We start from the raw sequence: 13,989 nt of genomic DNA, 5'->3' as shown, positions 1-13,989 counted from the left end.
TTTAGATTGGATCTTAGGAAAAAAATTTCTTCCCTGAAAGTGCAGTATTGGAATAAACTGCCCAGGGAATTGATAGAATCACCAATTATGGAAGTCTTCAAAGGAAAAGGGTGCATGGTTGAGGAATTGGTGATGGACACAATGGGGCTAACTTAATGATTGGACTTGATAATCTTAGACGTCTTTTCCAACCTTAATGACAGTATGATTTCATAATTTAGTAAAAGTAATTTATAAAATATTTTTATATTACATATCTACTGTCAAATATACTTTAGAAGAAATAATGTATTGGTGTCAGTTACACTACAAACCAACCTGTGCTCTCTTAATTTGTTTACAGTACTATCTCATTCATCTACACTTAAGGATTTTAGTTGATTTACATGCTGGTTATTTTCTGGGTATTTTAGTAATTGTTTACTCACTGTGTTTGTTTTTATTATCCTTTTCACTCCTACTACTAAAATTGTGATTTCTATTGTTATGGATATCAAGAGGCGCTGATTTTTTAAGAGTAAAACAAATAAGGCCCAGTCCTCTTAATTCTCTGCATAAATGCTGTATATCCTTGGAAAATTATGAGCATATACAGAGCTAATTAAAATCCTTTGGCCAGTACAAATATTAGTTAAAAAACAAGAAAAACAAAACAAAACAAAACAAATCAAAAATCATGGAAGGAACTTCTTTAAAATTGGGATGAAAATCAGCTTCCACCTACAACATAACCCATTTATTTTAAGACTGTGCCCTGAGAGCTAACCAAATGCACAGTGCATGCCTACTGTAAGTTATGTGAGCACTGAGATCAAACAATCAAACATCTACCTGCAAGCTGTAAGATGTTGAAATGAAGCAGAGCACAATCCGGTAGTGTGAAGGGATGAAAGTCTTTGTGACTACAATGTGTGGCTTGAGTACACATTTTGTGGTCTAAAAATAAAATAAAAAGGTTAAAGCTATTCATCTTATAGACTGGCAAAACTAGCAATCTAAGCAACAAATCCACTCTTATCCTTTATTTTTTGAAAAGTAATGTTTCCTCAGAACTCCAGTGACCCGGAGCAAATATAACGCAGGAACTGCTGGTTAGGTTGACCACCCTGCTCCTTTCTGTTGTGATATTGCCAATAAAACTTAAAGACAAGTACTTGGGCTTAAAGGCCTTCAAGCACATTATTAAATGGAACATAAACAAGGTCAGCAGATTCTTGCTGGTCCTTGAAATTACATTTGAGCTGTAGCAAAGGCCAGGAAGATGCCCTGAGCACAAACCCTATTATTTGGACTCACAGAATATGTCCATAATACAGCACTGTTCCCTGAGGCCAGAGGGTACAGCAGAGTTCCAGTTCACACACTTACATTCCCAGTCCCCCTCCCTCAGAACAGGCATGGCAAATTACCTGTAAGGATTTTCCCCAGCCCACAGTAATCCATTAACTGTGCCAAAGCACTGGTTGGAAAAGTCATAATTTTAAAGGGCTTGTTGAATTGTGATAGGGTCTGTCTGCCAACATAAGAGCAGGTAGGATCAGGGCTAGGGTTCAGATCTGTACTTTGGCCCTCTTCAGTGTAGCACCTTACACATTTATTACATTGGAAGATAGTATATTACTGTAGATGGAGAATCAGCCCTTTAGCCCACAGACTTTACCAAAACATTTCCAGCAATTAGATCTTGTAATAGAGCCTTTAATTTTTTTTTAAATATTTTTAATTATATGAAATAGCAACAGATTAAAATCCATCCAAAGCTGTTTTTTTCAAGAGTTTAAAAATGATATTTTATTTTAAGAAGCTTTTTCTAAAAGCATCAACTTATAGGCATGAACTTACTTCAGTCAAAAAGTGTCTAGAAACAAATACTAAATTAAAGATCAGATGTGATGATGTTTATTAACTCAGTGTCTGAAAAAGACACACGTAGTCCTGGAAGTGCTGGTGCTCCCAGTAGGACTGCAGAGAGTGGAGGAAACAGCATGGACCAGGGTTGGGACAGGGATGTCCTGCAGCTCTGAAGGTAGTCAGCAGGCCATGCCAAAGAAAGAGACACTGCCAAAACTCAGTCTCCTTCTCTATTTGGGAATAGAGACACTGCTAGCAATGTCATCCAGGATCAATTCCTAGGCTAGCAGTGCTTTTACACCTTAGATGAAATTCAAGTTCCCTGTGCTCTCCATACATTTGTGTCAAAAACTACCCCGACACAGAAGTCCAGCTCGGAGGTTCTGGACTGCAATCTGCCATCTGAGCTCAGAAAAATCAACATCTCTCAAGGTTTCCTCATCCAAATTCACTATGTTTAGGTTTGCACAAGGCAGAGAAGTCATCAGGGCAACATGAGAGGTACCACTAAGAGACTTCTCAGGCAGTACACCATGGATTTATCTTGACCCTCTTCCCTGAAATGAATTGAGACTATCCAGGCTGAAATAATCAATGTCTTCTTTTACTTACATTCCAACCCTAAGCCTAACCTTCCTGTCTATCCTGACACTGGCTGGGTTATAACCTCTCCATCAGCCCACAGCTCTTATGTGCCTTACAGAAACCACACATGGAGGGACTGGCATCATGCATGCATCCACTAAAACCAGAGTGTCTCTAGCATCTACTATACATCCAAATTTCTCTCCATCATCTCCTCTACCACATGTGAGCACATAGTCTATTATAGCTGGGTACAGCAAAAGGGATTTATGCTGCAGCAGTCAAGCTCCTGTTTTATGCTGCAGTTCTGTGTGCCTTTCTCACTATTCTGCAGTTTCTGCCTCTGTCTTATCCTCTTTTTCTCAAGTTCTCACCTTCTTGAGGACAAGCCAGAGCACCTTGTCATTCAAAAAGCAAAAATCTTCAGGTCAAAACATCTGTGTTTGTGAACTGCTACATATCAGGCTTCTTAGCTGTTTGGTAAAAGTAAGAATTCTCCTGGTGAAGCAGCAGTGGTGTAAATCAGTGCATATTCTGGGATACATAGGAAAGGGCACTGCCTCACTGAGTTACTACAGCTATTTTTGGTAATTGTTTTTCAAGAACTCTCACATTAACACTGTATCATGGCAAGCAATCCAACAACCTCTCAGGGTGATCATTCCAACAATAAAAAGATACATAAAACAAATTTGCCAAAATGCAGTCATGCATGTCCTGAAATGAAATATCAATCTATGGTATTGCTCTGAAAGGAAATGACTGACTCATATCCTTGACAGTGGGTTCCCAATGCTCCTAGAGTTGTATAAGAGCCTATCACAGCCCCAAATGTCTTCTTCATGAAGGTCGACTGCACTATAGTGCATTTATGACCAGTCATTTTCTGTCTAGTTTCCAGATAAACATTTGAACAGACCATGCATTTTTTCCTCAATTGGCTATTCTCAGCTAAAAAATTGTTTTAGAGATCCTGAGCAATAACACAGCCCTTGGGAGAAAAACCTTTCTGCATTAGCCATCTGACTGACACCATGAATGATAACATCCAAGCATCAAATTTAATGAGATTTCTACAAAAATGAGTGACATCTGCATAGCACTCATGTCCTGGCTAACTGGCATACATTTGTCATCACTGAGGCCTTTGTCCTTCATTAATCCACTTTCAAGAATGCCTGCTGTTGGAATTTGAAATGCTTTTTAGCAGTCACCCTGCAGACTGTGTAAGAGCGCACATCTCCGAAAGCATAATGACACACTCCCATGCCTAGGAATGCATCTAAAACATTTAAAAAAAAAAAGGAGAGAAACTCTGACAACAAAATATATTGAGAATTTAGCAGGGGATGTCTGCATAAATATTATTTTACATCCTTTAATATCAGCAAGGCGCCTATTCTTTTGTTATAATATAGTGGCTAGAAACACTTTAACAACATTCAGAGTGCATGGGAGAAATATTGTTATAAAGGAAGTGTGCTAAAATATTTCCCTTTAATCTTGCTTGTGTTTGGGACCATTATATAAGTCTGGGCCTAGGGCTCCAACCCAGTAAAAGCATATGATTGTATCAAAATTCCAGCTTTCCTCTAAACTTTCCCTCATAGCTGCAAATAAAAATTTCACTAATATTTTCCTAGATCAACAGATAGCCTGAAACAGTAGAGGATGGAAATTGAAGAATCACCCTATTTTATTAAATTAGCCCCAGGACTTTTCTCTTCTGATACAAAGATCTGACCTGGTGCTTCCCAGCAGAGAGCAGCAAACACTTGGCAGGAAGGCAGGTGTGCAGAGAGCACATCTTTCTGCAGTGTTTTCTCCAAGGAGGAAAAGCAAGCCATTTCCACTGGAAATGAAATAGGACTCAGGAGGGCCAGGAGCTGCAAGGTGTCCAATGGGACGCACCATTTTATTCCAGCCATTGCTTGTGGCTCAACCAAAGGCACTGACAGCAGCAAAGACAAGCCTGATGAGCAGGCAGAGCAAGGGAAGAGGAGAGATTCCCAGCATTGAAGATGTTCATTGCCCATGTGGAAGTGGAAAACCTTGTTCCTTGTTCTTCCCATGGCCCAGAGCCATATCCTGAGCTCCTGTGAAGACTGAAGTGTGTTGTGAAGACAATATTCTTCCATCATACATCCATAGTGCTAATATTTACTGCATTGAATCTCCTGAATTTCAAACATTTTTTTCTCTTTCTTGTGGCTATTATTTCTAAATGCCAGATATTTCTATCATTTTACTGTCAATTAGTTGCTTGTAGATCATTGTCAAGGAAATAAAGGCAAGTGAATAGCACAATTTGCTCTCTCATTCTATGTTTCTTTCACTCTGAAGATATTGAGTCCAATTATTACAAAATTCTGATCCTACTGCTGCCACCGTTTCATGTAGCCATGTTTTAGTTGAAGGCATATCAGAGGAAACATAAAGTTGTTTGCAGCTGCAAATGACAAAAAAATCACATTATATACAAATACTTCTATTAATGGGGTTTTTAGCCTTTGATGTTCAGATGAATTTGTTTCTACTCATGCGCTAAGCCAGAAAATATTTGATTGCGTGAAATAGTACTAAAATATAAAACTTTTGAACCCTGCAGTGCAGAAATATTGGCTGCAACTTTCTCTTCAAAGGGAGGCACCAGGTCCCTGCATTTGCCACCTTGATCCGCAGGTGTTGAGTTCTGACACTTCAGCAAATGCCACCACATTGCTCACCAGAGCTCAGAGGAATGGAGGTTTCCAAATGTCCTACTCTGCTAAAGTTCATGATATGTTCAAACAACAGTGGCTGCCTCAAAAGTGTACCAGCAATAGCTTTCTATTAATGAAGTTTTTTTCCCTTCCTGCAGTTCCATTTTTGGAGAAGGTATCTGTTAGTGCATTTCTGATTTCACAGTCCTCCATCTTTTTAGAAGCACAAGCAAAACATCAGCCTCTGTTAGTGCATTTCTGATTTCACAGTCCTCCATCTTTTTAGAAGCACAAGCAAAACATCAGCCTTCCATAGCAAGAAGATGGAAAACAATTAGAAGGGCCTTGGATGAAAAAGAAGATTATATTTTTCATAAATAATTATAGCTATGAATATAATATGAATATTATATGGGATTATCATGTTCTGTCCTCCAGGACTTGTACAAGCTTTTAAGTATAAGAAAGCACAAGAAGGAGCTTTGTTTTGCATTTACACATGACAGAGACACACATTTTCCCCAAAACATCTGGTTTTAAACAGCTCTGGAGGAGGATCCTGAACCAGGACAAACTCGCCTCCAATTTAGTTCAGCAAGTGTTAATGGACAATGTTTTCAAAACACCAGTCGTATCAATCATCAAGAAGAATTAAACAGGAAAATTGTGGATGGGAGTGGAATGTTACAGCCACATTTTTCTTTGAAAAATCTTTTATGTTACCAGAGATCTCACTTTTTGCAGCAGTCATATGGCCTATACAAATAGTGATTAGCATGTTTTCATTTAGAGCAGCTAAATGGAAAAAATAATCCTTTCATTTTCAAATTAACGAATTCTCATGTGATTTTTGGGGGGTTTTAATGGCCCCTAAATAATTTTCAGGTTTTAAAATATTTGGGTTTGGGTTTTTATTTTAGTTTTAGAAGCTTTCAATCAAACAGTTAATGGACTTCCAGCAGGAATCTGTGCAGCTATCCTGAGTGAGTGAATTTGAGAAAAAGGATGAATGCTGTATGCTTAATTCAGGTATTAGTGATATTATTGTTCTTCATGAAGAACATCCTCCTGTGCTTCATTTTTCTTGCCATCTGTCTTTCTCACTGACAAGTCTCACACAAAGAGATGATTGTGACTGTTCAGTCTAGCCTGGATGCTTCTTAAAGTTCCTCTTTTTTTCCTCTAATTTTAGGTTCAGAACAATTATAACAGAGTTTTGGGTGTGTTTTTTAATCTGTTTCTATTTTTAGTACTTCAGCTGTCACTCTGACATGTTAATGGATGTTCATTCATGCAGCATCTAAAGAGTAGCAAAAATCACAGTTTACCATCAGAAATCATGGAAATTAGGTATTTCCATGATGTAGCACTGTGTATCTTAGCTCTCGTATTTCATGGATATTGAACTCCACTGGGTCCCTACAGAATGCATCTCCTATATTAATGCTGCACATCCACGATGATGGTGTAGTCTTTTTGATTATTCCACTTTATTTCTAGGTCCTCCTGGTCCCCCAGGGGTTGTAATAGTGGAGGAAATTACAGACACAACAGCAACACTCTCCTGGAGTCCTGGGGCAGACAATCACAGCCCTATCTCCCTCTACAACCTGCAAGCACGCAGTCCATTTTCTCTTGGCTGGCAGACCGTAAAAACAGGTGAGAAAAATTTTCAAACAGCACAAGTAGACTATTCAAAACTCCTGATCATAACAGTAATATTTTCTGGCAGCTACAGGAACAGATACTCTTCAGAAAACAACAACAAATTAAAATCACTGATTTTTTTTTCTTTTTTTTTATTCCTTTTGTGTTACTTAGCAACAGCTCTGAAAGGACAGCACAAAGACACCTGCCACGATGCATCTGTGAATAAGCAGGAAGCTCTCCCCTAAATCCTTCAATCTGTGTCTTTTCAGGAATACTACAGTGCCAAAAACCTAGCTGCAATTCCTGACATATTAGATCCTTGATGTCGATCATTTCTAGTGACCATGTTGTACCACAAAATCTGCTTTCTGTTGAGATACTGCAGGCCAGCTTCATTTTTCTGAGTGACTTACGTATTTGTTTATTGTCTCCAGTTCCAGATCTGATAAGTGGTGACATGGAGTCTGCTATGGCTGTGGAACTGAACCCTTGGGTGGAGTACGAGTTCAGAGTAGTAGCAACCAATAAAATTGGGACTGGAGACCCAAGTGCACCATCGCGAGTGATCAGAACCAATGAAGCAGGTAAGGAAAGGATAAAAAGATTATTTTTACAGCACTATCAGAAACAAGATCTGCTTTAATATAATAACAGACCTAATCTCTTTTCACTGGTACACATCTGTGTGTCCAGTAACCAGGTGATATTCTTTGTAGTGGGGAGACAGTTTGTTTCAATTACAGGAATATTGCTTAACTTGCAGAAATTTCAAATAAAACTATTCCCTGCTCTTCTATTCCATCTGAGCTACCTTACTTTTTATCTTACACTTCAGCTATTGCTGTCTTCCCTCTGATAAACTACTACTGCTCTTAAATTAGGCTGTTTTGCAGCCTCTTCAAACAACTGCTACTAAGCAGCCTCTTCCCCCAAATTCTTCACAACTTCTCTCACTGACAGCTCATGGAATTTTTTCTGCAAGATAGGGAAGTCATAAAAGGCTTCTTAATTTAAAATACCTTGTATTCTAAATGTTTCTTTGTCTTGCACACTCTACTGCAAATGGTTAGTACATTTTAATAAATTTCATTTTATTTCTAATTAGGATGATACTTTGGGAGACCATAAAAACAAAATATTCTATTTGCGTCTCTTGAAAGTTACAATGGACTCCTAGTATTTGGAATCATTGACAATATGTTCTTTATCTCCCTTCATTCTGCCCCAGTTAAAGAAGATAAAGAAGGACAGGGAATCTGAGAAAAATACCTAGGCACTTAGAGAGACATGTTTTAAGTAGAAAGAGGTAGAGATGGGATTTGAAAAAAGAATCTGGTGAGAACTACATATCAGAACACTTTCAGATTATTCTTCATTCTTTTTTTGTTATTTAAGATGCCTAGACAGATTATTTTGTGCTTTGATTCTTCATCAATTGAATAACTCTTAAGGAACCGGTCATACCACTGTGAAGACCTCATGCCTGCCTTCTCAGTGACCTTTCCACAGGCACTGGGAGCTGCTGTCAGGTCCCCCAAGACCATCTCTGCTCCAGGCTGAACCAACCTTTCCTCACAAGGCCACTTCCAGCCCCTCTTCATCCCAGTGGACTTCCCTGAATTTGTGCTAATTGATCAATGTCTTTCACATTTGGCACCCAAAATTGGATACTCTATTTCAGATGAAGTCTAACAAACATACCTGCAGTCATAATAAGACATATTTATGTTTTCCTGTTTTAAATAACAGTGTAGTTGCCAGCTGATATTAAATTTCACTGTGCAATCGTGGAACAGCACTGAAGTGATTTGATTCCCATCCCCGCATGTTGAAAGATGCTTCCTTTCAAACTCCCTCATCTTCTTCAAGCTCCCCACAGTGTGAGGCTCAACAACTTGATAGCAGAAGCTGCAGATGCTCCATACATCATTCCACTAAGAAAAAGAGGACATGAAAATGAACTAAAAAGCACAAATTTTTATTTTTTTAAAAACTCCCTTTTTTCACCACCATTATTCTTTCCTTAATTTTGTACCATATTTCATTGGCAATACAATTTTTTCTGGACCCCAGTGTTTGAACAACTTTTCCATTTGTTCAGATTATACATATCAGAGAAGAGAAAAACATTCCAGAAAAAGTTTTTCCTGAAATAGGTTGCACGCCTGGTATTATGCTCTTTCAGACTGAGGAATATTTTCATTGTTTTCACAAGGATGGTTCAGTTTCTCAATTGACCAGGTGCAGTTAAATTGCGGGCTTCAGTTTTTCTGACAAACAAGTTTGAAAATGTCAAATTTCATCCAGCTGGCATGTTTTTAGGGTACTTCTCCTTCTTGCCCAATATTTAACAAAGCCTCTATTTGCTAAAACATATTCTTATAACTCAAGTAAAACCCTTCTTAATGCATATTCATTTTCAACATTCTTTGCAACTTAACCTCTGTTAAAACGAATTGATAAATCGTAATATTGATCAGCAAAAACAAAATTATGGGAAAGGAAAAGCATTCAATGTATGATGAATTTTTACCTGGTGCTTGGTATTCATTTCTGGGTAACATTCCATGGTTTTTTCCATCAGAAAGAATAGAGTCTAACTCAAGAAAAAACCTAGAATCTGCACAGGGTTGTTAAACTGGAACAATAAAACAATAGATTCTGCTTTAAATAAAGAACCAAATAAATAAAAGAGCCCAAACTGTTACACATATGGTTCTTTGAAAAATGGCATAATACACATAATATGTATGGCACTCTTGAAAGGTCCGAGCCTTCAAGATCAACTTCATTCAGGCAGCCAGCTTTTCCTTAACTTCAGATATTCCTGAAATTCAGAGTGTGTTGCCTCTGTATTCTGAAATACCTTTCACTGATTTTGGGAATTATCACCCCTGGTATAGTTTTTAGATGCCAAAGAGAAAAGAAACCAGTAATAAGTTTTCATTGTCTTACAATAGTTTTCATATGGGTTTTCAAAGTAGCACATAATTGCCTATCTTAGAGAACCCATTGAGCCATTATTTTTCACAATCTCTTTATTACTAATTATTTTTATCTGAAAGCTTCAAGGGAAACTGTCTATTAGCATGATGACCAGTTCTAATATCATAGTTCTCAATTCTTAAAGGACATTTATGTGATAGGTCATATTTCAGAAAGAACATGGCATGAACCTCTCTACTCATGACCCAGGCAGAACAACCAGAATAATCAGTGCTATTTTCACTGATGATAGAGGTGACCCACAAGTGCAAATGGGCAGGTTGCCCGTGCACTGAGTGGAAATCCAGAAATATTCATCTCCCAGCTGAGAAAGTGAATGTGACTTGTGTTCAGATAAGAGTTGAGACCCTTCAGGCTGAATGGTAGCTATGTAGACAATCCACAGAGGCAGCAAATGTGTGATTCTGGTTCCATTATTTTACACCTAAATGGCAATCTGCATCTGTAGTTTAATGGCACAAGAAAATTGGATTGAAGACTAAAGTCTCTTTTTATCCCCACACCTCACTTATTTGATCACTCCTTATCCAAGATAGTAATAACACCAGGTACTACTCCATTATCTAAAAATACCTACAAAATAATAATTCAGATGGTATAATGAAACCAACAGAATAATAAACAGATTTTGACTTGCTTTAATTTTTTTAATTAAACTCTAATCTTGTTACTTAGCTCATATTTAGTTAACATGATTGCTTTTCATTGCTACTTCCATTGGAACAGAAAATATCACAATTTTCTGGCACATCTAACTTAAAGCCAGCTGCTGCATTTTTGTCAGTTCTAGCCTTGATACATATTTTACAGGTCCACAAGTTGCAAAGAGCCAATAACATGAATTTAAACATGTCTGGCATTCCACTAAGACAGTCGGGGCATTTGAAGCCTGGGGGCAAAGCATCAGTTACATTATCTATTCATGAGGAAACATGGAGTGAGAGAAATTGAGTGGAATCCAAGTTTAACCTGTTAATCATGCATGCAAACTTGATTTTAGGAGGTAACAATGTAATGCACTCTATTAGTAACAGACTGTACACTGGCTATATTTTTAATAAATCCCTGTATTGCATTAAGTTGCCCTTTTTCTCAGCTAGAATTCCTTCACAGAATAACAAGAAATGTCTCTGTCGCAGGAAAAAAGGTGACCATTTTAGATCGGCTTTATTTTCAGGGCTTTTTTGTTGTTGGGGTATTGTTTTATGAGTGATTTGTATAAAAGAAGTTACAGCTTTTCCCATTATCAAAACTATTTCTGTACTATAAAAGTAAAAAACAATTATAACCTGCTGCATCTGGGACATTTGCAGATGAAGGCATGGTCTACTAAAGCCTTTGTAAAAAATCTGCTTTTTCCATGAAGACAAACAAAAGGAGAAAGTGGGCTGCAATCACTCACTGGAGGCTACTTAAGCATTGGATTGCAGGCTCATGCTAATACTAACAAGAAATCCAAATGTGTGTGTGACAGAAAATGGAGCAGAAAAGACCTGCATTTGTCCCATAGTATTCTATGTATGCCACAGCATTCAGGATTTCAGCTCTATAGGTGGTGATTTGGAGACTATTCAGGCAGAGTCTTACAGTCACAACCCTCTTGTCAGTGAATAGAACTGAATTCGAGCTCCTAATTAATTACAAATATTAATAATACAGAGGAAATGAGAACAACATTTCAGATTCTGAGACCAGTAGGGCCATCCTTGTTTTCCAGCAGTTGAATATGCCTGCTGTCCACTTCTGAGATGCTGGCATGTTGTACATTCCATTCCTGAACAGGTGGGTTGTGCCTTGTTGTCCTGGGAGGGTGACAGCTGGAGGGCTAGTCTTCCACAGAATGAAAGCATTTTCCCTTAACACATCCTCCTTTTTCCAGATGTGCACTGCAGGAGACAGACAGAGATACACGCACACGTGCATACATGCCTATAGAGGGAGAGTGGAAGGCAACTGGGAAGAAAGAATTGAATGTGTTATACCTTTGGTCTCATTTTAAACAGTTCTGCCAAGCTGGTGAAAACCCCTCTTTCCCCTGCCTGTGTCTTTTCTACAGCTAAAAAATGTTGCTTTTCAAGCTACATCTGTATCCTAAGTTGTAAAAACCTTTAAAATAAATAAGCAACAGCAACTGTACCTTGACAAAAGGTACAAGTCATTTCTTGAGGACTAAAGCCAAGGTCATTAATTTATCTCCAAAATAAATGTAGCAATATCAACATTTTTCTTCATTTTTCTTTATTTGACAAAAATTTCAGAATTTATATAAAAAGTAAATAATACAAAATAAATTGATTTACAAGTAAATTAAGAAATACAGGATTCAAGTAGAGTGAGAAAGACCTTGTGAACTAAGTATTGAATTGGGATTTGAGAAATCTGGACTCATCTTGTTATGAGAAAACTATAAATTTGGGCTGCTCAGCTCAGCATCTCTTAGTCTAAAAACAGGAGTTCAGTAAGACTATTACTGCTCTTTGTCTTCCCTTTAGGTGATATATTCCCCATTAAAGGGTAGGATCAAATCCAAGTACAGGTTTCTATTGCCATAGTGCAATCAACTATACTCAATTATAATAAATTATAATTTTGGCTACTAAATATTTTTGTTCTTCTCAAAAAATTAAGAGACACTACAAAATTAAGATTCTGTATTTTGTCTTCATAATAGAAAAAAGACATTGAAATAAGCCACTAGACATTTCCTTGGGGGGAAAAAATAAAAAAAAAAGAAAAACACAAAACAGATATACTTTTAAAAATTATTATTTATTAAATAACATTTTTTAAAATTTATTTGCAAGACTGGAATGTTAAAAAGAGCATAAACTGCCCTACTAGTACTTTCCACTTTTCCAGGTTCAGTGTGATATTTTCTTATTTATTGGTTGCTTATTTATTTTTCTTTAGCAAATTAGAACTAAAATATTAATTTTGGATTAAAATTAAAAATCTCTGTTAATTCAAGCCAAAATACTCTCATCTGTCTTTCTAGTTTTAGTTTTTTATTTTAAAAAACTGAATCAAAATACAAATTATATTTTTAAGGAAATATTGCTATGCTTCATTTTTTATAATGTTAAAAGGAAATATTTAGTGAGTTACAATGTTTTTTTCCAAAACTGAGTACCAAGAATCTTTGAATCAGCTCATCTTTGCAGTCCAGCAATTTCATTCAAAAATAAACAAAAAACCAAAATTAAAAAACCGCCACAGATAATCCATCAGACTTGCAGACTGAAGACAAAGGAATTTTTAAAATCCAATTAAATCACCATAAAGCATAGAGCAATTTTCAAAATTTTGGACACAGTGAAAGTGAAAGTGAGCATCTACCCCATATGTTTGTGGTTTCAGAGCTATGGTATTACCTACCATTTCAAAAGCTTCCCCATTTAAATGTTTTACATTTGAATATAGGTTAAAAATATATACATGACACTGTCAGCATTTTTCAGCACTTTATAACCACTTTTCCTATGCATGAAACCCTCAGCAACAGCAATTCTGTGCACTTTTTTTTTCAAATTAAAATTCTGTTTTTCATCCATATTTAGCTTGTGATGATAAGATACACATGAATTATTAGACAATTGTCATGGCTTCCTGTATAAGCTTTATCCTTCCATATCACCTTTTCTTCATTGATATCCTAAGTATCTTGTCAAATGTTTGTAGGACGGCTGAGAGCTACATTCTTCATGCCTGCTCTTAGAGAAAATGTTAATGGGTTTTTTGTTTGGTTTAGAGGAGATAAGTTATAATAGAGTTTAATTTGACTTTCATTTACAGCATATCACAGTAATTTCTTGCAAATGGAAAACAGTAAGAAAAAAATCCTGTTGTTTGCATTCAAATCAAACTCCTGGCACATTCATTTCAAGGTTTTTGTTTGTTTGCACTAAGTGTGGGGTTTATTTATTCAGAAGAAAAATATCAAAGTTCTCAGCTTTGATAAACTCTAAACAAAAAAGGTCCTGAGGTCCTTGTTCTCCAGGTGCATGTATCCTTTCTCCAGGAGCCAAGTTTAGGCATCATATTTGTGGATTTGGTGCAAGTGCATCTCTGCTGCTGAGAATTAACAGCATAAAGATTGGGAAGTCTTTAATTGCATGGCAACAAACTCAGGCCATGAGTGAGTAAATTCAGATATAACATTGATATAAAGGGGATGGTGCTGAAAGCAAGGCTGATG

At 36.9% G+C, this 13,989-nt stretch overlaps 1 protein-coding gene across 2 annotated transcripts in view; it reads left to right on the top strand.

Moving 5' to 3' along the window:
• CNTN5 (contactin 5) overlaps nt 1-13,989 on the top strand; it is a 607,907-nt gene that overhangs the window by 563,803 nt on the left and 30,115 nt on the right. The window contains exons 17-18 of one of the 2 annotated variants that reach the window (XM_064718594.1): nt 6,639-6,797; nt 7,223-7,372. In XM_064718594.1, the coding sequence (XP_064574664.1) occupies nt 6,639-6,797; nt 7,223-7,372 (309 nt within the window). The remainder of the gene's footprint in view (nt 1-6,638; nt 6,798-7,222; nt 7,373-13,989) is intronic. The other variant, XM_064718603.1, reaches the window with a different exon arrangement.

This window comes from Zonotrichia leucophrys, chromosome 1 (genome assembly GCF_028769735.1).
Source record: "Zonotrichia leucophrys gambelii isolate GWCS_2022_RI chromosome 1, RI_Zleu_2.0, whole genome shotgun sequence".
Classification (NCBI taxonomy): Eukaryota; Metazoa; Chordata; class Aves; order Passeriformes; family Passerellidae; genus Zonotrichia; species Zonotrichia leucophrys.
This window is presented reverse-complemented; position numbering and strand designations above follow the sequence as displayed.